The 27,468-nt window shown below is 36.6% G+C and overlaps 1 protein-coding gene across 1 annotated transcript; it reads right to left on the reverse strand.

The window, feature by feature from the left end:
* Positions 1–447: 447 nt before the first annotated feature.
* On the reverse strand, positions 448–27,468 carry TMEM41B (transmembrane protein 41B). Its single transcript, XM_005895051.3, has 7 exons — positions 27,143–27,468; positions 14,395–14,512; positions 12,170–12,298; positions 5,623–5,716; positions 4,887–4,991; positions 3,618–3,756; positions 448–2,089 (listed from the first exon to the last, which is right to left on the reverse strand). The coding sequence occupies exons 1-7, from the start codon at positions 27,261–27,263 to the stop codon at positions 1,920–1,922; spliced, it is 876 nt and encodes a 291-aa protein (XP_005895113.1). The 5' UTR covers positions 27,264–27,468; the 3' UTR covers positions 448–1,919.

The following is a 27,468-nucleotide window of genomic DNA, read 5'->3' on the forward strand; positions in this document are numbered from 1 at the left end:
GCCATCAACTGCATTTAGGGTACAGCCTGCAGAAGGCTCTTTCTTGACAGTCAATGATGATGAATGTGGAAAGACTGGATATTCTCTTGGGAGAAGAAAATATACCCCACCTTAAGTGACAGCTACAGTTTCCTAACAGAAAAAACAATTAGGAAAGGGAAAAGATCAATGATAAGAATAAGGAAAATACTCTGAGAATAGAGTAAGTACATATACATAATGGAGTAAATAGGCTGCTCCTGAGTCCATATGCTTACTTTTATTTTTAAAAGTCTGATAAAAATTTACTCAATTACATTTTATACAGTAATATTTAGTGAGCTTTGTCCAAAAAGGCTATGTTTTAAGTTTGCTTGTAAAAATAACGAAAGCTTTATCAGTCTCTGGTCAATAAGAAAGGAAGAAAACCTTGCTAGAAATAACAATAAATAATTTCACACAAAAGGCCAGGTGACATAAGAATAGTATATTAATGAATATATTTTCTTTGTATTTACAATAAATCCATTTGTTAATACTGTGATAGAAAAAATAATCAGTCCACATTATACAGTAGAAACAGGCTTTGAGGCTGATCATACCTGTCACAATAAAAACATACAAGGATTTCTTCCACAGCTAAAGTACTTTTCAACATGACAGTCTTGGGTGAAGGCAAAACTGACCGAGTATTTCACGTCTTAGAATCGAGGAATCGAGGGTGTTACCATTAAGCAAGCAGCAAAAAGCTGTTTGGGTTTTCCAGGACTATTTAAATATAGTAGTTACCATATGAGAATTTAATTTTACTTTGAGATATAAAAAGTAAAAACCCTCAATAGGGAAACTGCATTAATCAAAAGCAGCCCCAAACAATAAAGCCATCAATAGAGAAATGAAACAAGGCATTCTTATGTATCATGCATAAAAAGGATAATTACATCATACATACTTTAATGACCAGATTAATAAATAAATGTGATAAATGTTACAGTCATTGGAACAAATAAACTATGTTCAACTACTTAAGTGTTATGCTGCCACTGCTTCTGTTTCAAAATATTAAGTAATATAATTAATCTAACATCTAAAAACTGCATACTTTGAATGTTTGCTTTTTTGATCCCCTCTTGAGACAGTAAAGGGGAACCATGTAATAAAATATTATCTGAATATAAATTATCAACACCAATATGATACAATTATCATGTAATTGGAATTTTTGTATATGCACAGTGTAAATATTTTGAAAACTGGAAAAAAAAAGATGAAAATAGACTGGTCAGAATTTTAAATTTCAGACTAATCCATGATAATCTAGAACAGAAGATAAAAATAAAGTTCACCAAATAGACATAACTTGATATCTTTTCCAAATTCAGTAGTCCACTGAAGATGCGACTTCTAAACAAGTCTATTGTCTCAAAGGTAAAAAGAGGAGGAAAATGTAAATCTCTTTTGAGCTTTAGTTTTCAAGTTTATGCTCTCAAAAAAGGCTTGACATTAGTCAGAATAGCAATACTATATCTTTGTTTTTGAACTTTGTATTTGCTTTTCCTATTTTAGCTATAGTACTGAACAGATAAATTATCGAGTCAAGGGTAACTATTTACGGCAAGCTCATGAAATATATTAAACTGAATTAATCAGCTGGGTCAAGAATTTCCTACTATCCTGCTATGTTTAATACCTACAGTCTTGGAACAGTAATTTAGGAGATGTCTATCATAACTACTGACAGCACTTTTCATGCTATACCAATTTCCACTTTTACTTTCTTCTCTCCTTTGCCACTTAAATGTATTATTTTAACCATCTGATAAGATATTTTATTTTACAAACTCCTGTTCCAATTACTGAAGAGGTGATTGTAACACATAAACCTGCCAATCCTGAGATGATGATGATGATGATGGTTAAATTAAAACCCAGAGGATTATTCACTCAAATTTCTGCTTTAGTTTTTTCTGGAAGATGGCTGGCAGAATAGAAAGAAGAGCCAAAATCATTAGAACAAATACTGAGTTCCAGGAAACAGCTTCCCCTGCTGTTGTAAGCTGGTATAGTGTTGTTCCTGCCTTAATTGCTACAAAAGAGGGAGGTGCAACACCTAAAATGAAAAGTAAAAACATACATTAGAAAAACAATCAATTCTCGTTAAAAATTAAAATTCTGTGTGTATAAAATTTCTTGTAAGAATACAGTGACTTACATTTTTTTAACTTTTAATTTAAAGCCCCTCAAGTTTACTTCCATATAAAGAATTCAATTTTTCATAATCACCTCTTAAGGATATTGAATTAAAAAACCCAAGGAAAGTTTCCAGAAAATAATTTTACAAAATTGATCAACAGCCTTAAAAAAAGAAATGTGCTATGATTCTCCAATTTCAACTTTAGGAGATACTAATGTATATAAGCAAAGATCTGGTCTCAAGGATGTTCATCTAAGAATTATAATTTAAAAATCTGGGAAAAAACCTCCATCGTTGAAAATAAGATTGAGTAAGTTTTCATTCACTCTTGACAGAGTACATTTAAAATAAAAATGGGTGGTAGGAGATACTCAGAAATAGAAAGATACTCAAAATATATGAGTAAAAAGGGCACTTTATACAAAAGAATAGTGAAACAACCATATTTTATTAAAAATCAGAACTGGAAAAATTACTTTAGCCAAAGCTGAAGTTAATTTTATCTCTAGGTATTTCATCTGTAAAATAAAGAGACAGTACAAAAACTCTCTCTTCTGATCCCATAAATGAAATATTATTTTACAAAATCCAAAAGTACACCCACTAAGATATTTTTGCCACTTTTATGGAGAACCTAAGACTTTCAGCTTTGTCTATGAATTCTTCTAAAAGTAGCAAAAAAATTAAGTATTAACTTAAAGGTTTAATGTAATACACACTCAACACTTGAGGAATCTGCTCATTTTGTTGATATCTAAACAATTCAACTTAACTTCAAAAGAAACACAGAATATTCTTAGTGAAAGAACTACCAGAATTCACAAAATACATAAATGAATCTTTATGTCCACTGATTAATTTCAAAACTAGGTGTTAGCTCCTCAAAAGCAAGAATCTTTTTGTTGAGCCTTATTTCCCCTATACTTTTGGTAATGCCCATAATGAGTACTATGTCAATAAAAAGAAAGATAGGATCAATTCTTTATCGAAAATTAAAGTTCATTATTTAAGTACCTGATTAGCAGACAAAGGAGAAAGTACTCAAAAGAGGCACTTTCATTTTTTTTTCTCTCCACTGAGGGAGAGAACGGAGTTAAGAAGTCCTGCATAATTCTGTATGACTAAAAGAATATCCAGCAGACAGTGCTCTTATTTTTAAAAAGTAACAAAAAAGATGTAAATCAACACAATCCAACAAACAATTCTGAACATTAATTTACACAGACCAGGCTCTGTGACCACCAGTTATATAAACCTACCCCAGCTGGACATGGCTAGACATGTACACAATGAGTTCTGTAACGTGCATGAATTCATAGACAAAGATAAAAGTCTTAGCAGGTTCTCCATAAAAGTGGGAAAAAAATCTTAGTGGGGTACTTTTGGATTTTATAAAATAATATTACACTTATGGGATCAAAAGAACGAGAGGCCTTGGCCTTACCTAGAAAAGTGCCAATAAAGAAGACTTTCAAGGGCACATTTATCACAGGAGATGTAATATTAATAAACCAATTAGGCAGAAATGGTGTTATTCTCAAAAATATAATGTAGTTAATGAGATGTTCTCTGTGACGTTCAACCTGTGACAAGAAAGAAACAAATCAGTTTGAAGACAAAGCCAATCCTGAAAATAAACTGCTTATTATAAAATACCTTATTTCAAATTCTTATCCCTGATAGCTCAGCATTTACCCAACAGAAATTATCAAAAAAGGAATTTGGAAATGACAATGAACTAGTCATCAAATGTTCATTATCAGAGCTAAATAACATCAGATGAAAGTTTTTATGATTGTGCTTACAGCATAATGTTACACTATTAAAGACGGTTCTACATCAGCCAGATAATATGGCTCAACAACATTTTAAACCTAAAAAGGCAAAATTAAATTTATAACTATATATAAGATATCCAACGGTCAACTTTTTAATGCCTTTAACTTCCTATAAAGGAAGGGCTAGTATAGTACATCAATAAACCTAGCCTCCACTTTTTAAAAAAATTTCAGATAACCTTTGTTATTACAATTTACTTCACATTCATCACTGATAAATGAGATTAAATAAGCAAATGGAAACATTCAGCTGATTAAATAAAAGCACTGAATGCAGTTTATACTTCCTAGATCTTGCTATATAAATAATGATTTTGATTTGGGGCAAAATGCTTAATTTCTCTTAATTTCCTAACCTATAAAACAAAGGGGCAAATATCTAAAATTTCTCTGATTTAATAATGTTTCTTCTGCTTTTTTCTTAGAAACACTATGTTAGACTTTCCTGTGTAGTAGTGTTTATATCAATATTTATCAGTGGTAGTCTTTGCAGAGATCCTAACAGAAGATAACAGTTCTTCCCACTAATGAAATGCATTAAAGGAGTTGGCTGATCCAAGCTTTTCAGAGACCCACTGACAGCATCCTGCATCAACACAAGTGAGGTGTTTAAATACATGGATGCCTTTACATTGACACTTTGATTTTTCTGCTCTGACTAAACTTACTAGGAATACAGAATTTACTGTTATAGACACAAAAACTTCATATTTGAAATTCTTAACATTCATTATTTGCCTACCACTTAATTTTATTTTGGACAAAAGATTATTTTTATCAAAGCTCTGAGTCTGAGTTCATTTATGTAGATATTATACACTGACCTCCCAAGTAGCCAAAGAATTACATCAAATAATTTAAAAATACATGTTTACCTGCTGTGACCATTTTACTGCTTTCTCCGTTAGGTATTTATATACAACTGGCCTCCCAACTAAATAGGAGAGCATATAGCAGAATGAAGCACCAAGTCCAGAACACTAGAAAATAACAAAAACTCATAAGCATTTTGTACTTTTCCATCTTACTCACATGGATATATTCCTCTAAGGCAAAACTCAACTAGTTTCTTTCTTTTGGGGTACAGGGAGGTTACTTTGCATAACACCTCTAATGCAGAGAGCAAGAACCCATCTAATCCAGTCCTTTCTCTCACCAAATTATAACTAAAATGAGACCAGCTAAAACAAACTGGAACTTGTGATTAAACTTACAGACTATATCCAAATAGTTCACGTTAGCCATTAGCCTATGAATAAAACCTCAAGAGCCAATATGTTTTCAATTGCTATGCCTGAAAACACCACCCCCATTGGGACTTAACTCCTTGTGCCCACCAACAACGTTCTTGGACTGTTTGAATTACAAAACAGTACTGGAAGCAAAGGCTAGAACAGAGCCTATAAATGCAATTAAGTCTGTGATATCCCTGTTCTAGAAAAGAGACAAACTATAACATCTCCTTATGGAGGGACAATTATTACTTTAACATTAAACAGCTCTTAAAACTAATTAAGTTTATGCTTCCAGAGACTAGAATGCCATCATCATTCCATCATTCTATTTAAAGTTATTTTTTTCTAGCCTCCCAATTTAATTTTAAATACTTACCAAACAAACAAGAAATAAGGCTAGTGGAAAGGGATAAAGGAACCCTGAGAGTATACTGAGAAATATAGAGCCCGGAATAGCAAATGTTTGCAAGCTGTTAACTTCTAAGTTAAGGATTAAAACATAATTAAATGGATTTTTCAACCACAAATCCAACAGTCCAGAAAAAAAGCATCAGTGCAGAAGTTATATGTTAATAAGATTATATCCATATTTCATTATTAAAAAATTAAGTGAAATTACACCCCAAGTTTAAAAAACACATGATTACTCAGTTGTAATACCTGTAACTTGGAGCTTACAATTTACTAACATTATCAGAAATCAATGCTAATTAGAGTGCGTTACTAAGAGAAAACCAAGACAAATGCCGAATGTGTACCGGACAGAGAAGAACTAGGCACTTTAGGGGAACAGGGACACAGAAAAAAAGAAGAAGAGAACAGAAAAGGTCTTCAGTAACCTTGTAAATAATATACTTCTCTAAATACATTGGATTTTTACTCTCAAATACTTTTAGGAAACATGATTTCTGTAGACACACAGGTACACAGAAGATTTACTATGCCTAATTCAATGTGTGGACATTTACCTCAACTTACTACTCATTAAAAAAAGGACAAGGGTCACAAAAGATAGTAAAGTTACAAACAAGTCTTATTTTTAAATTAGATCTTTTTTCTACTCTGATTCCTAGTTTGGGCCTGCACCTCTGCATCAACCATAACATGATTTACTTACAAGTCAGAAAGAGTGAATTCCTTCAACATCTCTGTACTTTAAAATTTGTATCTTCACTCAACCTGTTTGTTCCCTCTAGTTTGCACTTTACTCTTATTTTTGTTTCAATCTCCTTCTTCCTGGGTTCTTTAACTTCTTGCTCTTTGACAGATTCCTCCTGCATAAAACTATTCAGATGCCTATAAACTAAAGAAAACCTGGGCTTTTTCCTTGAGCAAGGTATCCTATCCAGCTATTTCCTCTCTCATCTTCACTGCCTTAGATTCTCTCCATGTCCCTTGCCACCTGGCTTACCCATCCGCCACTCTACTGAAACCTCCTTCTGGCTAAAAGTAATGACTTTTTCTTAGTAAGAATTTTTTAGTAATTCCTGCATAAGATTCGGAGAAAGCAATGGCACCCCACTCCAGTACTCTTGCCTGGAAAATCCCAGGGACAGGGGGGCCTGGTAGGCTGCCGTCTATGGGGTCACACAGAGTCAGACACAACTGAAGCGACTTAGCAGCAGCAGCAGCATAAGATTAGATATCCTTTAATATGAAACTCACCTCCAGTGAACTGTATTTTTCAATATTACAGATCATTCCTTCTCTAGCTTTTTCCTTCTCCTTACCCTCAAATCTGGAGATTGTTAAATCCATCTCCTCTCACTTTTGATAAATTCAGCTACTTCCACGTATATGGATGCACACATGGCTTCAAGTATATGGTCATATGAATCTATAATTTTGAATTCTCTTACCACTCTCAAATTTCCCAGCTGTTTATTAGATACCTTCACTAAAAAGTTTAAAAATTACACTTATTTATTTCAGGGCTCTTTAGAATCTTTTAATGGAAAGTCTCAAACACATATGAAAGATGAGGAACTAGTACTATATACCCATACACAGTTTTAACAATTAACATACAACCAATCTTGCTTTCTCTGTAGCCCTTACACGCAATTAGATTGAAGCAAATCCCAGACATACCATTACAACTACTTTAATACCTTTAAAAGATAAGGATTTCTTTTCTTAACACAACTATAATAACATTGTCAGAAATTAACTATAACTTCCAATTGGTCTAAGTAGCTATTTAGTGTGTTCACAATTCCCACATGCCTTTTTTTTTTGACAGTTGGTTTGTTCAAATCAGGAATGAAAGCAGTCCACACATGGTATTTGCTCACTATTAGCAAATAAATACAGATTTTTTTTTCCCCTTGCAATTTACTTATTGAAGTAATTAGGTCATTTGTGGAGAAGGCACTGGCGACCCACTCCAGTACTCTTGCCTGGAAACTCCCATGGACGGAGGAGCCTTGCGGGCTGCAGTCCATGGGGTTGCGAAGAGTCGGATACCACTGAGTGACTTCACTTTCACTTTTCCCTTTCATGCATTGGAGAAGGAAATGGCAACCCACTCCAGTGTTCTTGCCTGGAGAATCCCAGGGACAGAGGAGCCTGGTGGGCTGCTGTCTATGGGGTCGCACAGAGTCAGACACGACTGACGTGACTTAGCAGCAGCAGCAGCAGGTCATTTGTAGAATTTACCACTTTTTGAATTTTGCCTATTGTATTCCTTAGGGTGGTTTAATATGTTCCTTTGTCATTTTTTAAGATTAATCTTTGTTGGCATACACCTGATTTACAGGGACTTCCCCAGTGGCTCAGTAGTAAAAAATCTGCATGCCAATGCAGGAAACATGGGTTTGATCCTTGGGTCTGTAAGATCCCCTGGAGGAGGAAGTGGCAACCCACTGCAGTATTCTTGCTTGGACATCCAATGGACAGGGGAGCCTGACAGGTTACAGTCCATGGGGTCTCAAAGAGTTGGACACGATTAAGCAACTGAGCACGAAGGCATGCAGTTCATCTACAATGCTGCATTAGTTCCTGCTGCACAGTAAAGTGAAGCAGCTATACATACATATATTTATATATATTGTTCCTCTGTCATTTATCTTGTAGTAACAAAGCCGTTTTCTGTGCACAGGGATATAATTTGACCTTAATTTCCCAGCTCTGTATGGATTGTGTATTTTTTTCTCTAACACTGAAAAATCTTGGTTCTTAATACCATAGCAAAATTAGCTATTTCCTTACATATTAATATATATATACACATATATACGTATGTGTGCATATATGGGCTTTCCTGGTGGCTCAGACACTAAAGAATTCACCTGCAATGCAGGAAACCATTAGTATTACATATTTTTAAATTTCAGAACAATACAACTGAAAAGAGTTTAAGATTTCTTTCTAATTTTTTTGTCCTTAAGATTTATCCCAGAAGGGACACATAACCAAATTAGTTTTTTCAAGGATATAACTAATTCCTCTTGATAGCCAAATCCATATCAACTCAATATATCGTTAAATTTATTTCATTTTGCTTTAGATTATTTTTTGTTGTTAAAATATACTGAACGTAAAATTTACCATCTTAACCATTTTTAATGTATGGTTCAGTAGCATTAAGTACTTTCACACTGTTGTGAAAGCAATCTCCAGAACCCATTCCTTCCTCCCCCACCCCTCTGACAACCATTCTTTCACTTTCAGTCCCTATGAATTGGGCTACTCTTACGCATGTGCCTAGTCACTGAGTCGTGTCCGACTCTTTGCAACCCCATGGACTGCAGCCCGCCAGGATCCTCTGTCCATGGGGATTCTCCAAGCAAGAATACTGGAGTGGGTTGCCATGCCCTCCTCCAGGGGATCTTCCCAACCCAGGGATTGAACCCAGGTCTCCCACACTGTAGGTGGATTCTTTACCATCTGAGCCACCAGGGAAGCCCACTGTTCATGTGAGTGGAATCATACAGCATGTCTTTGTGACTGGTTTATTTCACTCAGCATAATATCCTTAAAGTTCATCTATGTTGTAACATGTTTCAAAATTTCCTTCCTTTTAAAGCTGATAATATTCCATTGCATGTACATAGCAAACTTTGTTTATCCATTCATTGGTTAAAGAACACTTGAGTTGTTTCCATTTTTTGGCTATTATGAACAATGTTGCTATGAACATGAGTATACGAATATCTCTTGAGACCCCGCTTTCAATTTTTCAGGTATATACTCAGAAATGGGACTGCTGAATCTTGTTTTTAATTTTTTGAGGTAACATCATATTGTTCTTCATAGTAGCCACACTGTTTTACACTCCCATCAACAGTGCACAGGGGTTTCAATTTCTTCACATCCTCACCAACACTTGTGACTTTCTGGGATTTTTGCTTGTTTTTTTGATTAGTAGCCATCTTAACGGGTGTGAGGGTACTTTAGATTTTAAAGATTCTTGTTTCTTTTTTCATTTTGATTTAGTTGATTTTATACCTGTGTGAAATTATTTACTTGGTTCTAAAGTCAACTTTACACAATGAAGTACACTTGAGGAAGTTCCACTTTCATCACTGTTTCATCTCTCTCTCCCCCACAGGTAAACATTTTTATTAGTTTTTAAAGATATCCTTTCTATTGTTATCCACAGCTCAAAAGTCCTCAATGACTATCCAATACCAAATAATATTCTAAATTCCTTAGCCTAGTACTCAAAGTCCTCTACAATCTGAGTGCAACGTCCAGCCTATCTTTCTAAACTTATTTCTCAAATCCTCCCCTTCTCACTTCCTATACACCAACAAAACTGGACTACTGATCACTTCCTTACCATGCCCTGTGCTTATAAGCCCTGCTCTAGACTTGCTGTGTCTAGAATGACTGTACTATATCTCTACCCATAATTCTCATTATTCCAGATGGAAACAGTTGTTTTTGCTTTTGAACACTTAAACTAGACTGTACTTAGTATATAATTAGTACTTAAAAAAAAAACCTGGCTAAATGGATGAAATCTAAGTTAAAACTAGTGATTATAACATAAAAAGTAACAGATACATGAGTTTGAATTAGGTAACACCAATGAAGGAACTAGTACTGCACGCTGAACACAATGGCTACCAGGCAAGTGTGCTGTGAAGACGAGACACTAAAGCGTGCCTGGTCTGAACTGAGATGTGTCATGAGCGTGAAATATACACATTTCAAAGACTTGGTACCAAAAAAAAATGTGAAATACTAATAATTTTTATGTGGTTACATTTTGAAATGATATTTTTGACATTTCAGTTCAAATAAAATATATTAAGATTATTTTACTGGGGACTTCTCTGGGGTCCATTGATTAAGACACTGTGCTTCCAATGCAGGGGACACAGATTCAATCCCTGGTTGGGAAACTAAGATTCCCACACGCTGTCTGGCCAAAAAAAAGAAGGCTATGCCAACATCATTATAATAAATATTTTTTAAAATTGTTACTTTTTCTAATGTGCTAACTAAAAAATTTTAAAACTGCATGTGGGTCACATTATACTTCTATTAATCAGCACTGTACTATTAATTATATGCCTTATATACCCTAAGATAAGTCTTCTCCTGTACACTGAATTTTAAAAAGTATCTTTTTAACACCCAGAGCTTATGATTCAAAAGTGTAAAATAAATAGAAAATTATAAGAAAATATGGAATTAACGCATTATCCTATAAAAAAATCTAAAACTATGCAGAATCATTACAATTAATTATTAAGCAAATAGTTAACCATATGTTATCAAACCTGAACTGACAATATTAACCAATGATTTATTTTTATCCAATGTATTTATAGTAACAAACTTATTCCTATACTTTCAATTCACTTTCTACAAGGCACTTTATTCTTTCCTACTAATTTGCATATGAATATTAAAGACAACTAGGCTATAACATTTGTTCTCCCATAGATGATCAATATTCACTTATGCTAACTGGCTGATTTGCCATATGAGTGGGAAACCCTTTTATCCTTCAGCCATGAATCCCTCCCAAAGCTAGGGGGCAAACCGGACAGAAAAGATGATTTTCTAAAGTGAATAGAAACTGTATGTCTTGTTCACAAAAGTCTTCCAAATGAAAGGGATGAATCAAATTTGTTTCTTCTTTGGGGAAAACATTTAATTTTATGGCTAAAATTTATAAGTGTAAAATAACCTACAAGCCTAACACTCTGGTTTTCACAAATAAGCGATGAAATGGAAAGCAAACATCAAGAGTTAATGTCTTTCATTACCTAAGAAGATATGGAAAACACACGGGACTAGAATAAAAGATACAAAAGTTAGAAACTAACATCCACAAATTGGAAGGTTAATCACCAGTTGCACAGGTGGTTTGAAAATATGTGGAAAGAATAAAGCTATTTTCCTGCCTAGTTAAATTATAACATGTATTTCTATATAAAACAAAGGAATACATACTGAGAACTGTAAAAAAAAATCATATCTTTTACATGACTAATTATCCTGTTAGGATTTTTTTACAAAGAGAACCATTAAGAAAAAAATCATGACAAAAGATTCATAGCATAGTATCTACAAAAGCAAAAAATTAAATACAAACTATAACTTCAAATCTAAGAGAATTTTTAAAAATTATGGTATGGTAACTATTAATTCAAAATTATTATTTTAATTACACCATCGATTAATAATCCTAAATAAAGTAACTATCTTAATACAAAGGAAAGAAAAAAGTTTATGATAAGTGAAATAAGCAGAAAACAGAAAAACAGGTAAATATTCAGAAATGACAACTGAGTTGAACAGACAGGATTAAAATGAGAATTTTTTCATTCTCTTTTTTCAATATTTTAATGTTATACTGCGTTAGCAATTTTTAAAAGGAAAAAGTTATATATAACTGAACAGCAGATCTTTCAAAACCTTTTTCTTAAACAAAACTAAAAAACATTTTTCAGTTAAAAGGATACAAAATATATGTAGCAAAATAAGCTACAAGTACTTGTACATAAAAGGTGTCCTTATATTTGGATAAAACTTTTCCTAGAGCCTTGGCATCATCCATATCTCTGGGAACCTTCATATTCACTCTTTCTTCTCTAAAGAAATAAAATTAAAGTGAAAAAAATTTTAAATAGAAATTTGCCAAGATAAATCATATCAAAGTCAAGTTCAAAACATGAAGTTTTATCCAAAATGATTTTGATGCCTCGATCTGTAATATGCTAAGTATAAATCCACAAAATTTAACTTCAAAGTCTATATATCATTTGCCTTTTAATGCTTTAATATAGTTTTATGAGACATATAATTCATATGAAAATTCAGGATGACCCAAATTAAAGGTTAAAAGCATTTGCTCAAACACTGGAGTAAATTTTGAACTAAGAAATGAACCACTGACGTTAGCATATTTAAAACATACTAAACATCATTTTGGGTAATTCTCATGATAAGCTACAGTAAATAATTAATTACAACCAAAATTAAATATAAATTTCAATGAATTTACAGTTCATATCTTTTCTTTAAGTATCCCAGCTTAAAGTTCAGATAAAAACTTTAACACTTGTTACTTTCTATTAATTTTACTTTATATTTGGTGCCTTGTTTGGAACTGAATGTTCTATTTATAAAAGCCCCAAATAATCACCTTTGTGTTTAACATATATTGTGCCCATTTGTTTACATAAAAAAATTTAATCTTGCGGAACAATGATAGAAAGCTCTTAAAAGTCCTATAAAAATAGCAGGTAAACTAAAAAGGGTTTTTCTCTATAAGTTTAAAAGCTAAACTTTATGGGGAGATGCATACATCTCATACATATTACACACACAGAAATAATAAGCAGAATACAGAAGATCTATAACAGCATATTATTATATAAAAGTGTTATAATTCTTAGAACAGATTGGAAGCAAACAATCTTAAATTACACTCTATATTCTTTCCCTCTTTCAGTCAGTTCTTTCTTACTCCTTTGATAAAAATGAGAAAGGATCCAGAACTGAACGACACTAGTATTAATGAAATGACATGCTATCCTCCCAAAGGCCTTTTCATTCATGTAAGAAATTAAAAGTATTAAAAATAAACATGTGCAACTATAAAATTTCAAATATAAGGAAGCGTTAATGAAAGAAATTAAGAGGAGACAGGAACTCACTGATGCCTTGAAATCACATCTCACAGTTATCCATTACCACATCAAGCTGGCCCTGGTTGAAAGTCTAACTATTTACATTTCAGTAGTCTCTCACATAATCTATGATTACCCAAGGGTGTTATTACTGTGGTTAAATAACCCAGAGATATTTCACCCTCATAAAATATGCCTCAGGTCTATAATCTTTTACCTGAAATTCAAAAAGCACTGAAAACCAAAAGTTCTTTGTAGCTTGTCAGCAAAAATTGATCCACATGTATATAAAGTTATTTATAGTCTTTTACGATACAAGTTTTTCTATGTGTTTTATTATGGGGTACTGCCCCAGACCCTGCTGGAGATACTACATAATATACAGGATTTATACCATGTTATCTTTCCAAAATAGAAAAGCTCTAAATTCTGAAATACATCTCACTCCCAAGGTTTTTGCTAAGGAACTGTGGCTGTATACTAATAGACAAGTCTTTTTACAAGGTGCATTTCACAGCAAAAAGTACTTATTCAAGCCTTATCATTTCTATATAACAGGGAACAGAAAAAGAGCCAGTAGACAGAGATGCGGGAGGGAAGTAAATGGACTGGACAGAGGCAGACAGAAACTGCCACAAGGAAAAGTAGGAAGGGAGAAAACAAGAGTGGAAAAAGGGAAAAAGCAGAGAAAAAGAACATTAGTATTTCTCAAACTGCAGGTCAATTTCTATTCTAGACTGCAAGATAAATTTACTTGGTCACTACTAGCATTAAAAAAAATAAAATGCAATAAATTAATGTGGTTTATTTTCCAAAATTGCTTGAAAGCCATTAGAAAGATGCCTTAGAGGAGAAGAGCTAGAAAAACCAGGCACAGAAAATCAAGAGACATATTTGGAAAGAAGTATTTAAAGACAGTGTCAATATGAACTTGCTACAAACCATGAGAGCTGATATACAATCATGACAGTTCTGTTGCTTAAAATTAGTTAAACTTTTAATCCACTTTAATGCCTTACAGACATTTTCTATATATTATTTTTTAGTATACTTACTCACTAAGCTGAGGAAAATTTTTATATACCAAAAACATAACAAAAGCTGCAGACAAGAAAATGGACACCAATATAAGAAGTGACATTCTTGCTGAGCCAGCTTCTGCACAGGCTTTCTCTGAAAGGGGAAACAAAAAGTTGTAATTAAGATAAATATAAAGGAAGAGAGTATTCCGAGCCAGTAAATAATTTCCTGAAAGATTTTCCTCCCGAGAAACTGTTCACACTTTTGCCCAAAACACTGTAACATAAAATTTTAAGTACTACCATATTTGATGTTTTATGAACTGGCTGTAGTTCTTCTCACTGATACATGCATTTTAAAAGCATGAAAAAACAGAATAGCAGAATTTGTAGCACTGATTTGTGGATAAGCTAAAGGGGAAAAAAGGGCATTGCTGTAAATGCTATCACTGACTTGGAATTTTATGTATCTACATTGGGAGCTGACAGCATAGGCAGAATGGCTTCATAGGAAAAATGAGCTAATGCGGCAGTTACTTCAACTCTCATAAGAAAGAACCTGGAGATTGACTAATGCAACTGGTGAATGTTACACTTTCTGTTTATATCAAGGGCTTCAGAACACAGCTGAAGCCTAGATATTTTGGGTGACTCTGTGACTCCAAGAATGGGAGAATATGTTTGTGTTCTCCAATAAGGTAATCTTAGTGTTATCTTAAAAAAAAAATCTTATGGAAGATGACCATATGAAATGAGAGCCAGGATACTGCAAGCAGAATGAGCAGGGTGTTTTTACTGCAAGCAATCAATACTGAGGAGGCAGGAATACCTTATAGTCATCACTGGGGAAGAGGCAGGAGAGGGTGGCTCAATTTGTATTACCTACATTTATCATAATCCCATGTATACACTGATGACAGTCAGGGGACTAAGAGACAAACATGTATACTATAATTCAGTTCGGTTCAGTCGCCCAGTCGTGTCCAACTCTTTGCGACCCCATGAATTGCAGCACGCCAGGCCTCCCTGTCTGCCACCAACTCCCAGAGTTCACTCAGACTCATGTCCATCGAGTCAGTGATGCCATCCAGCCATCTATCCTCTGTTGTCCTCTTCTCCTCCTGCCCTCAATCCTTCCCAGCGTCAGGATATTTTCAAATGAGTCAGCTCTTCGCATCACATGGCCAAAGTATTGAGTTTCGGCTTCAGCATCAGTCCTTCCAATGAATATTCAGGACCGATTTCCTTTAGGATGGACTGGTTGGATCTCCTTGCAGTCCAAGGGACTCTCAAGAGTCTTCTCCAACACCACAGTTCAAAAGCATCAATTCTTTGGCGCTTAGCTTTCTTCACAGTCCAACTCTCACATCCATTCATGACCACTGGAAAAACCATAGCCTTGACTAGATGGAACTTTGTTGACAAAATAATGTCTTTTCTTTTTAATATGCTATCTAGGGTGGTCATAACTTTCCTTCCAAGGAGTAAGCGTCTTTTAATTTCATGGCTGCAATCACCGTCTGCAGTGATTTTGGAGCCCAGAAAAATAATCAGTCACTGTTTCCACTGTTCCCATCTATTTGCCACGAAGTGATGGGACCAGATGGCATGATCTTAGTTTTCTGAACGTTGAGCTTTAAGCCAACTTTTTCACTCTCCTCTTTCACTTTCATCAAGAGGCTTTTTAGTTCTTCTTCACTTTCTGCCATAAGGGTTAGCAATATTTATAAAGGTGCATCAGGTGTCACTGCCTACTCCACTAATGCTCCCTTCTCTGAGGCCTAGCATCTTCCTCAAGTCTCCCCCACTCTTCAAAGGGGCTAATCTCAATGGCCCTATTACCACTGATGCCAACACTTCACCCGCCCAACACACAAGGCTGACTGGCCTATGGCTGGACACCTGACCCAAGTATTGGGATGGCCAAAATGTCATTTGGGTTTTTCTTAAGATGGTATGGAGAAATCCAAACAAACTTTTTGGCCAACCCAAGAGAAACAATTCGTTATTGGCTGACCACATTTTCTCTTGAGAATATGAACTAAGAAAAAGAGATATACTATTGTCAAGGTGTGGCAGATCTTGAGGCCAAAATGTCAAACAGCAAAAGGACACAGTCAAAAGACATGGCAAGCCAAAGATGTGTACCAGAAAATCCAAGAGGACAGGTTCAAAGGGAAACCCAGACAGTAGACATGAGAGGAAGCTAACCTTCTTATCGATTTTGAACTTTTCATTTCCCTTGAAGCCTGGTGAGAATTCATTTTTTGCTCCTGGATACCAGAGTGACTGTCTCATATTCTTAGAGAACAACCTTGCTTTTTATTTCTGTTGGTTTAAACTGACTCCTGTTCCTTTGAAAGGAAAAAGTTATAACTTTTTATACTCAGTTTATCCCTTAGCTCATTATGGCAGTTTTATATACGTTACATCTGAATTAATAGAATTTTAATACACTCAATGTTGAACATAGAGCAATAGAAAACCATCTAGACTCTTGCTATTCTGTGTGTTTTATGAACTACATGACTAAGCACTATCAATGAGTTTGTTAGAAATATAGATTCTCAGGCTAACATCCCAGACCTACTAAATTAGAAGCTATATTCTAATTAAATGCCCAGGTGATGGTATATTAAAGAAGCAAAAATCTGACCCATCCTTCCTATTTTTTGATAAGTTACGGAGGCCCAGAGGAGACTGCACTATTTTTAAAAAGTCTTAAGTCAATGAGATAGTGTGAAGTATTAAATATATTCCCAAAGCACTTTAATATCCATTTATAAGCAACTCATAATTTCTGCTGAAATGAACTGCTTAGGTTAGTGCTTTAATATACTAAATATAAATTATTCTTATTGGTTCATTAAAGTATGCTTTCTGAAAGACAATATTAGGTTTACTGGGTTCTAGTATGTGGACACTAAAGGTAATTTTTTTTAAATCTTTTCTAATTTTCTGTAGTCTAAATGTATCACTAATCAGCCCAAGCTTCCAACGAGGCCCTATCATTTTAACTTTGCTTCATCTTAATCTCAAAAAGGACTTTACCTCAAAAACCAAGTCACAGATAGAAACTTATCTGTTCACATCACACTTATAAAATTTATTGCAGGAAAGAAAGGGATGATAAAACAATACAAAAGATGTCTTGAATGGAGTAATAAAGCAGTCACGTGCATGTGTATGTCAGTCGCTCAGTTGTGTCCAACTCTTTGCGATGCCATGGACTGTAGCCCACCAGGCTCCTATGTGCCTTGGACTCTCCAGGCAAGAATGCTGGAGTGGGTTGAGACATGCCCTTCTCCAGGGGATCTTCCTGACCCAGGGATCGAACCCAGATCTCCCACATGGCGGGCAGATTCTTTACTGTTTGATCTACCCGGGAAGCAATAAATAATAAAACAGTCATGCCTGCCTCTTAATACTCCAGTTCATCAACCCACTTACATATTTATATACATGCTTTGTTGCGACACAGAGAATTAAACAAAGACTTTAAACATCTGAGGTGGGTCAAAAGTGAAAAGGTCTCTTCAGAATCTTATGATAACAAACAAGTAATTTCCCATTACTTTTTTACCCTGATTATGATACCTAGTTCAATACACACCTTGAGGATTCCTAATAAATCAGATCTACTCAATCTAAAAGGAAAAAGAGTAATTAGCCAAAAGTTATAAAACTATCAGTGCACTAAAACCAATTATATGAAAAATGTAGTTTTAGTTTCTAAGTAGAAACCCTATTGAAATATAGACTACTCTTAAGGCTAAAATGGTTAGTTTCTTACTTATAAAATAAAGGAGTACTCTACTAAAAAATAAGGGTAATATATAGGTACTGAGTTTGGGGACATAGTTTTCTATAGGCTGACATCAAAGGAAAGACATGATAACATAAATGGTCTGTATAATTTTTCCAGAGTCTGATTACTTCTTAAAGATAGGAAATTAACTTGCCCCAGCCTTCATGGCACCCCACTCCAGTACTCTTGCCTGGAAAATCCCATGGACGGAGGAGCCTGGAAGGCTGCAGTCCATGGGGTCGCTGAGGGTCGGATACCACTGAGCGACTTCACTTTCACTTTTCACTTTCATGCATTGGAGAAGGAAATGGCAACCCACTCCAGTGTTCTTGCCTGGAGAATCCCAGGGACAGGGGAGCCTAGTGGGCTGCCATCTATGGGTCGCACAGAGTTGGACACGACTGAAGTGACTTAGCAGTTAGCAGTCCTCACTTTTCACTTACTTTCCTGCTAGAATCAGGTCTAGAGTACAGAAAGGACTGATGTAATATTTTAATATTATGGGCATCTTTTAAAATCTTTAAAACCATTAGTTTCTGTTTTTTCATCCTATAGATACTTGTGGACACAAGCATCACAGCTAAGACTAAATGGCTGATTTCCCCTCCTTTCTGGGAACATCTCTTCAAGATCTCTCTTATGCAAGGAAGGCACACAAAGGTAGAGCTGCATAGGACTATCTGCTGAGCATCTATATTGTACAAAATGTTTGGTCAATTTATGCTAAGAAGCTGGTAACACCATTAGCTAGAATCCCAAGGAAGAGGACAAATGGGGTTTGAGATTATAGGAAAGCAAGATTACTGGGCTGGAGGAAGGCAAGATTCACAGAACAGGTGGAAATTTAGTTGGAAAAAAGATAAGTTTACACTCCTCTAACCTGTCCTGGAGCTAAAAGTATATTTAAAGAATCCAATAGGTGACTGCTGCTGCTAAGTCACTTCAGTCGTGTCCGACTCTGTGAGACCCCATAGACGGCAGCCCACCAGGCTCCCCAGTCCCTGGGATTCTCCAGGCAAGAACACTGGAGTGGGTTGCCATTTCCTTCTCCAATGCATGAAAAGTGAAAGGTGAAAGTGAAGTCGCTCTGTCATGTCCGACTCTTAGCGACCCCATAGACTGCAGCCCACCAGGCCCCTCCGTCCATGGGATTTTCCAGGCAAGAGTACTGGAGTGGGGTGCCACTGCCTTCTCCTCCAATAGGTGACAGTCCTCCTTAAATTACACAAGACATTTTGCATAGTAACTCTAAAATTTAACTATAATATTTTTCTCCCCATCATTAATTCACCAGTCTTAAGTAAGGGATCTGAAGGGAGAAAGGTGTGAGACTTTTAAGTGGACTACAGAACACCCTGGCCTCCTGATTTCACTAGAAAAGACCCTGATGCTGGGACAGATTGAAGGCAAAAGCAGAAGGGGGTGCCAGACAATGAGATGGTTAGATGTATCACCAACTCAATGGACATGAATCTGAGCAAACTCCAGGAGATAGGACGGGAGCCTGTCGAGCTGTGGTCCATGGGGTGGCAAAGAGTCGGGAAGGACTTAACGACTGAACAACAAAAACAGAATACTATCCTGAGTCTTCCTTGCGTACAGATTTCTCTGATTGCTACTTGTTGCCTTACAGTTGGATGATGAAATATGTAAGACATTTGTTGAACAAAATTAACCTCCAGGTTTAACTCGATACCTATTTTTTCACTCTCTATAATGAAATGCTTTTTCAAGCATTGTACTCAACATAACGTAAACACAAGAAAACAGTTGATAATGCAATAAAACTAAGTGACAGTCAACTTTAAAGCTCTCCATTCTTTCACACAAAACTTGCAAGTAGAGAATGTTGCCTATTACAATTCAATAATTCTGAGTACAGTTCTAATAAATCCAGAAGCTAGCATGCAATTCACTTAGTTCTGAACCTAGATTAAAGTTATAAACTTGGGAATTCCCTGGCAATCCAGTGGTTAGGACTCTGTACTTTCACGGCCGGGGGCCTGGATCTGATCCCTGGTAAGGGAACTAAGATCCCACAAGCCTTGTGGCACAGTCAAAAAACAAGAGTCGTAAACCTTGTTTTAATGATTGTTCAACATCTAAACGTGTAGCATACATAATTACAATGCCTCTTCCTTCTGGTTGCATTAGACACATGTTATTTAGCATTTAGCGCTTCTGACAACAGTGCTCTATACATTCATTAACCTCCAAATCTTCCATTATACTAATTCCCATTCTCAATTATCCCATTATCTGTTTGCCAACCTCCTCCCAGGCCAAAGGTACTGCAAGAGAAAGACTACTGTGTTCTCTTGGCCGACAAGTTCATAGGCTTCAAGCTTTTCTATCTTCAATTAAGGTTATCACTGGTAAACAATAATGATTTTACAGTACCCTCCAAAAAGACTACTTCAAGTCTCTTCAAGCTTTTAATTCTACTTTCTCCTATTCTCAACCAGCGAGGCTGCCTCCACAGCTTACCAGTCTCCATCTCAAGATCTATTCTTGAATTATCTCCCCGGGCCTCTTTCCCCTTATCTTTCCATTAAATGCCAGCACACTTCCTTCCAGATCTTGCTCTCAGAACTAACTCTTCACTGAGTATCTTCAACTCTTCCTACTAACAAGCAACTTTTCTCTAACTTCAAATATGCTTCTATTCATCCTGAAAAACCAAAACTTAACCTTAATGCCCCTGTAGTAGCTCTCTATTTCTTATTACTTTCATATCAATACTTTTTGAAGAGCAAAAAGTATTATATCTACAAGATCTCAGGAATCACTCTACTGCTCTTCTAGTACTCTAGTTCTCTACATTCAGCCTACATGATCCTACCATGGAGGAAGCAAAAGACCCATCTCTCCTGAAGACACAATTTACAGGGACTCTAACAAAAGTTTTTTTATGGTTACAAGAATCTATTATAACACTGCTGGAAGTAAATTTTATTTCAAGAGCTTAAAATTCTTTAAAATGATGTATTAATAATCAAAAATGGTAGTTTCATCTAGTATAAATTTAAACTAAAATAACTTTTTTTAATGAAATACAAAGAATTAACAACTTTAAAAATACATACAGAGAAAGCATGTTTGCAGGTAGGTGAAGAAATAGCACCACCTATTTTGTATGAAAGCTCATTCTCTGATGTTTGCGCCCTGCACATCTGCTACCATTCAACCCACAATGCTCATTCACGATCATCAACCACTTTCAGGCACTTCCCCTTAAGAGGATAATAGGCAGGAAGGCAAGGGGTCTCCAAAAGGAGGAAATAGGCTCCAAGTGTCAGACTTTTTTTTCTCTCTCCCTTAACCAGCAGGAGGAAACACTCTCCACGGATGTTTTTCTTAAGCTATGTTAATGAAACTATGTATTTGCTTTGGAATTTGCCTTTCTTCAAAATGGTCCCACCTAAGACTAACTTGACTTCCTTTTCTCAAACTTTGGGCTGATAATAGCTCAACAAACCAGTATTCATATCAATTGTTTTACAGCTGGGGATGACACACCTCGTGCCATCCTATCTCAAAAATGCATATTATGGGAGAGGGGCCTGGTGAAACTCCCTCAGGTCTCTCTTACCTGATTCAGTTCAGTTCAGTTCAGTCGCTCACTCGTGTCCAACTCTTTGGGACCCCATGAACCGCAGCACGCCAGGCCTCCCTGTCCATCACCAACTCCCAGAGTCCGCCCAAACCCATGTCCATCGAGTCCATACCATCCAACCACCTCATCCTCTGTCGTCCCCTTCTCCTGCCCTCAATCTTTCCCAGCATCAGGGTCTTACCTGATTAATAGCTTTCTAACAGACATAAAACAACTTGCTAAAACTAGCGGGGTGGCGGGGGGGTGGGGGGGAGCACTCTCTGTCCCTCTTCTGACGTTTATGTCAAAAGATTTCTCTGTCCCTTTTTATACTTTAATAAAACTCTGCTACACAAAAGCTCTTGAGTGATCAAGACTGGTCCCTGGTCCCAAAGTTAAATCTTCTTCGGAGATCACGAACCGGACACCGTTCACCATAAGCTGTCACCCTATTCAGCAAAGACTAAGACCAAGCTTCAAGTAAACTTCATAATCCTAAAAGATACCTCCATTTAGAAGATTTACTCAGCCTCAAAATTCTTAAGACTTTCATTTCTATTCAACTTTAGCCACCCACTTCCAGAGATAAAGTTCTCACACCACCTGAGACTGCTCTACCTTCAACATTTTAAGCTTCAACATGCCATTCTTTGATCACCTCTGTTCTTTCATGAGCTTAACACCTCTATTTTCTCCCTTCTGTTGGGCTCCTCACTTCTCTTCCTTCTATGCCCAGCCTGTGTATCCAACACCTTTGATTTAGAATCCTTACCTTTCCTTATAGCTAATCTAACCTGAAATCAGTGTTTCAGTGTTTCAGTGTTTCAAATCAGTGTTTCAAATCACTTTTTTCACTCCCATACCAAGATGGCTGAGCACAAATATAGAAAAATCATTACCCATTACAGAGATCCATGTCTTTGGGAAAACTGACTTAGCCTCATTCCTACTTCCTTGTTTAGGTATTGAATACACATCAGGCTGAGCCAATTAAGTTATTCTTACCCTCTGACAACAGTGATAGGCTCAGGGACAAGCATTTTATCTGAGGCAATCTAATCGGAGTGACTAGACTTTTATTGGTAATACTAGGAAAAATAGGCTCAAAATTATCAAGGAAGCATTTAGCTTTACCTGGACCTTCAAGAGAAATCAACCTTAAGTAAAGCTGATATCAAGCAAGCAAAACAAGATATGAAAGAAATCTGATCCTGATGATATTACTGAGCCACTGGTTCCGGACTAAAGCCAGCGAATCCCACTTAATCTCTCTACTTTTTAGTTATATGAACCAATAAACTTCCTTTCAGCAAAGGTTTCAATTGTGTACTCTACTGATTATAAGCAAAAGAATCCTGATATATAATATTTGGGTTGAGTCTGACATCAGCACATCATATTAATATACCTTGGTTGATGTCCAGTTGCCAATTTTACTCTTAGTTCCCAGTTATCAGTAATCAGTAATCAGTAATTCTTCTTCCTCTAAGCTAGTACTTAGCTCACACCAGATGCCCAAAGGATATTTGTTGAACCTAGGTTCTGCAAAGCAGAACCTAGAACAGGCATCTGAGAAGGATTTTATTATCCAAGTTCAAACAATACTGTCTTCAGAGAGCAGTAAAATCAACTTCTTTTAGTGTTTCTAAAAGAAGTTTTTAGTGTTTCTCAAACATTTTTGGCTGCATTCCACAATAAGCAATGTATTTTATACCATGATCTGATACACACAAAACTAGATGACTGAAAAATAAAATTAAAAGAATACTTACCCCTACTACATACAAAGAACTCTATTTTTCCTTCAATTTTTTTAATGGCTCATGATTACCTATCAAATTCATTTCACACTGCTTACAAGGGGATGACCTATATATTGAAAAATGTGGCCTTAGGAGTTCTCTTAAATCAAAATGGGGAACTTCGATGATTTGCTAGTAAAAAGATCAGTCAGGGCAAACAAAAGAAAATAAAACATCTGGTCCAGGTATTCTTGCACAAAGAGTAGGTCAAGAGCCTTTTAAGTATTATTACCTCTTGTGTCTCACCTTTTCTAATCATGTAAGAATTAGACTTTTAGTGTTACTGTCCTGCTCAAATCCTCACAGTGGTCTTCAGTGTCTAAGACTCAAATGTCAGACTAAAGTCAAGGTGAAAGTGAAAGTCGCTCAGTCCTGTCAAACTCTTTGTGACACCATGGACTATACAGTCCATGGAACTCTCCAGGCCAGAATACTGGAGTGGGTAGCCTTTCCCTTCTCCAGGGGATCTTCCCAATCCAGAGACCGAACTCAGGTCTCCCGCACTGCAAGTGGATTCTTTTACCAGCTGAGCCACAAGGGAAGCCCAAGTCAGGTGAGGAATCCACTAAATGTACCAAATACTGCATGTGAGGTGTAAAAGATTTCTTTTTTAATTTGGCTGCGCCAGGTCTTAGTTGTGGCATGTGGGACCTAGTTCCCTGACAAGGAATGGAACCTGTGCCCCCTGAATTGGGAGGGCAGAGTCATAACCACTGGACCACCAGAGAAGTCCCTAAAATATTTTAAACATACACACAATGACAACTACTATTCGTCAAAGTTATGTAGATGTATCAGTTAACAAAAACACAAACTTATTTAAAGTGTCATGGAATTTATAGAAATATTTAATTACTATGTATTCAAGAGTTACTGCATTTTCTTCCTCCAAAACTTTTCCTTTCTGAATACCAAGTTACCACCTACAATTAACAAAAATTATTTTTCATAATAACTTGGAAAATCAGTTGCTAAGTGGTTACTACTGACATCACATCACCAGCTAATTAGCCATGCCCTCCTCCAGGGATCTTCCTGACCCAGGGATCAAACCCACATCTCCCACATTGTAGGCGGATTCTTTACCATCTGAGCCACCAGGGAAGCCCAAGAATACTGGAATGGGTTGTCTATCCCTTCTCCAGGGGATCTTCCCAACACAGGAATTGAACCAGGGCTTCCTGTATTGCAGGCAAATTCTTTACCAGCTGAGCTACAAGGGAAGCCCAGCTAATTACCACCAGCAAGGAACTTACACCCTATCATGTAAGGGGTCCACAAAATCTTGTACACAAAGACAGAATTCCTCACACCAATTAAAAAGAGAGAGAGAGGCAGAGGAAAAGAAAAACCTGAGAATCATTAATAAGCAGATAGATCAAAAAAACATCCTTTGCCTAGGACTTAAAGCCCTTTATACTAACATCATTTTGACCATGGCCAACATTATCTCCTACTACCACCCAACAGACCTAGTCCACTCCTGACAATTTTATCTCTTTATAAACACACATGAATGGTTCACACTAACTTTCAAGCCTGTTAGTCTCCTCTGCCCAGAATCCCTCTCGGGTCTACTAATCCAAACCCTACTTCTCTATGAAGGCATACCTTCACATCTCTACCCTCTGTCTTCCTGCAGATTTGTAGTTTCTCGACAGCATCACAAAAATAACTGTGGTGGATGTGTTTTTCTAATGATAAAATAAGATGAACAATTGTAAAAGCTCTTTGGAGGTTTCAAGGTCTTATTTTTTATTTTCCGAACAGCTTTAAGTTAAAAAAAAAAGTAATAAAGCAATTGATTGCTATTCCAAACCAAATGATAATCTTTAGGGATGACTTATCTGGTAAATACTTTTTCAAAAAACCCTTGGATTACTGTCACTCTCAATCACAGCATCTTCAAAAGATTCCTGTCATTTACAGTGTATTTATACTTTGACAACAATTCATTTCTGGGTTTTTGAAGTTATTTGGCTCTATGTCTATGAGGTAGAAAAATATCCAAATATATAAAGCTGAAAGACCCAAATCAGACTGGAGGCATCTTAAAATATTTTAAAGTAAAATACCATTTTCTGCAAGACACTTTCTAAATTTTTCATATATTTTAAATTTGATTCAAAAAAAATTCAGCTGAATGTTAAACATTATCTCCATTAAAGTGTGCAATACTTTATTGTTGACTATAGTTAACAATGTTGCTGCTGCTGCCGCTGCTAAGTCACTTCAGTCATGCCCAACTCTGTGTGACCCCAAAGACAGCAGCCCATCAGTTCCCCCCATCCCTGGGATTCTCCAGGCAAGAACACTGGAGTGGGTTGCCATTTCTTTCTCCAATGCATGAAAGTGAAAAGTGAAAGTGAAGTCGCTCAGACGTGTCCTATCCTCAGCGACCCCATGGACTGCAGCCTACCAGGCTCCTCAGTCCATGGGATTTGACACTCTTAAAAGATCCTCTCTTTACCCATCACCAGTGGTGCAACACATCAGTGTGAGCTGTAGACAACTTAATTGAGACAACTAAACTAACAACTAAATGGAGACATCCATTTGCTACAATCACTCCAAGTTTACTGGACAGAGGAACCTGGTGAGCTACAGTCCATGGGGTTGCCAAACAGTCAGACACCACTTAGCAACTATACAACAACAATTCCAAGTTAATGGGCTTTAAAAGCATTTAAAGAGTTTAATCACTTCAACTGCTAAAAATTCTAGCTCAGATGGTATCAAAGTATTTAGTTTCTGGGTATGCTTTTTTCCTTAAAATAATATTTAAAGCCCTGAGAAATTCCAAGATGGAGTAGCGCAAAAAAAAAACTTAAGGATAAGAGATCTTAGCTATAATAGTAATTACTAACATTTATTCAGCCTTCACTTCAAATAAGACAAACATCACTTTAAATCCTTTATATGAATTATTCTCTTTAATCCACGCACCAACTGTAAGTAGCTATTATTACTGTTATCATCATCCCCCACTGTACAGTTCAGATACTGAACTTTTAAAGGATAACAAGTCCAAAGTCATAAGTGGTAGAGGAGGGACTCAAACTCAAGTGTTCTTGCCACCTGGAAGTGGCATCTGGACGTATTAATAGTTAACTCCTTGCTTTTAGTCACTACTTCACTAATCTGGCTCTGTGACTTTGTGTAAGTTATATATCCACTGTGGACCTCAGTTTCCTCATCTGAAAAAAATAAACCTACGAATGCTAACGTTCCTTCCAGTTCTGCCTGGCTTTAATATTATCAACATTACAATCTCCCTGAGCATCAACAAGCCAGCGTTTCATTCCTTTTTTTAGTTGAATTAAACTGAAAAAAAAAAAACCACACACACAAAAACATTTAGGAACGCACCCCATTTAGGTGTCTGGCCTTATGGACAGTGGGCACAAGGTGGACAGTGGCCGTAGCCGAGGTCTTCCAATATCTCTGCTCCCGGTCCTGGATGCCCCCTTTTCACCCGCAAATCCCCGGTACCCGCTGGGTTCCTTTCTCCTCCGAAACCCCTCTCGGCACACCTCCGCCTCTGGGCCAGGCCCCGCGCTGGTTCCCAGGTCTACTCACCTTTCAGGTGGTCTCTGCTGCTCGGCGTCGAGGGACCCCGCGTCCCCGTTGCCTTGTCCCCCGGAGGGGTCGAATGGAGTGCCGCCGTTTGCGATCTTTCGACCGCTCTGCCTTTCGTCATGGTTGTTTCAGGGTAGGTGGAGGAAGCGGGGTGAGGCCGCTCCCCCTTAACAACTCCGCTGCAGGATCCTTACAACACCCAGGGGCTACAGCACAGCCACTTCCGGGTCGACCACCTCACCTGAGACGACCTCAGCTCCGCGAGCAGTGACGCTGAGCTGAGATCTGCAGCGCCTACTCGGGCTAGGCTCCGCCCCGCACCGCCC

This window comes from Bos mutus, chromosome 15 (genome assembly GCF_027580195.1).
Source record: "Bos mutus isolate GX-2022 chromosome 15, NWIPB_WYAK_1.1, whole genome shotgun sequence".
Classification (NCBI taxonomy): domain Eukaryota; kingdom Metazoa; phylum Chordata; class Mammalia; order Artiodactyla; family Bovidae; genus Bos; species Bos mutus.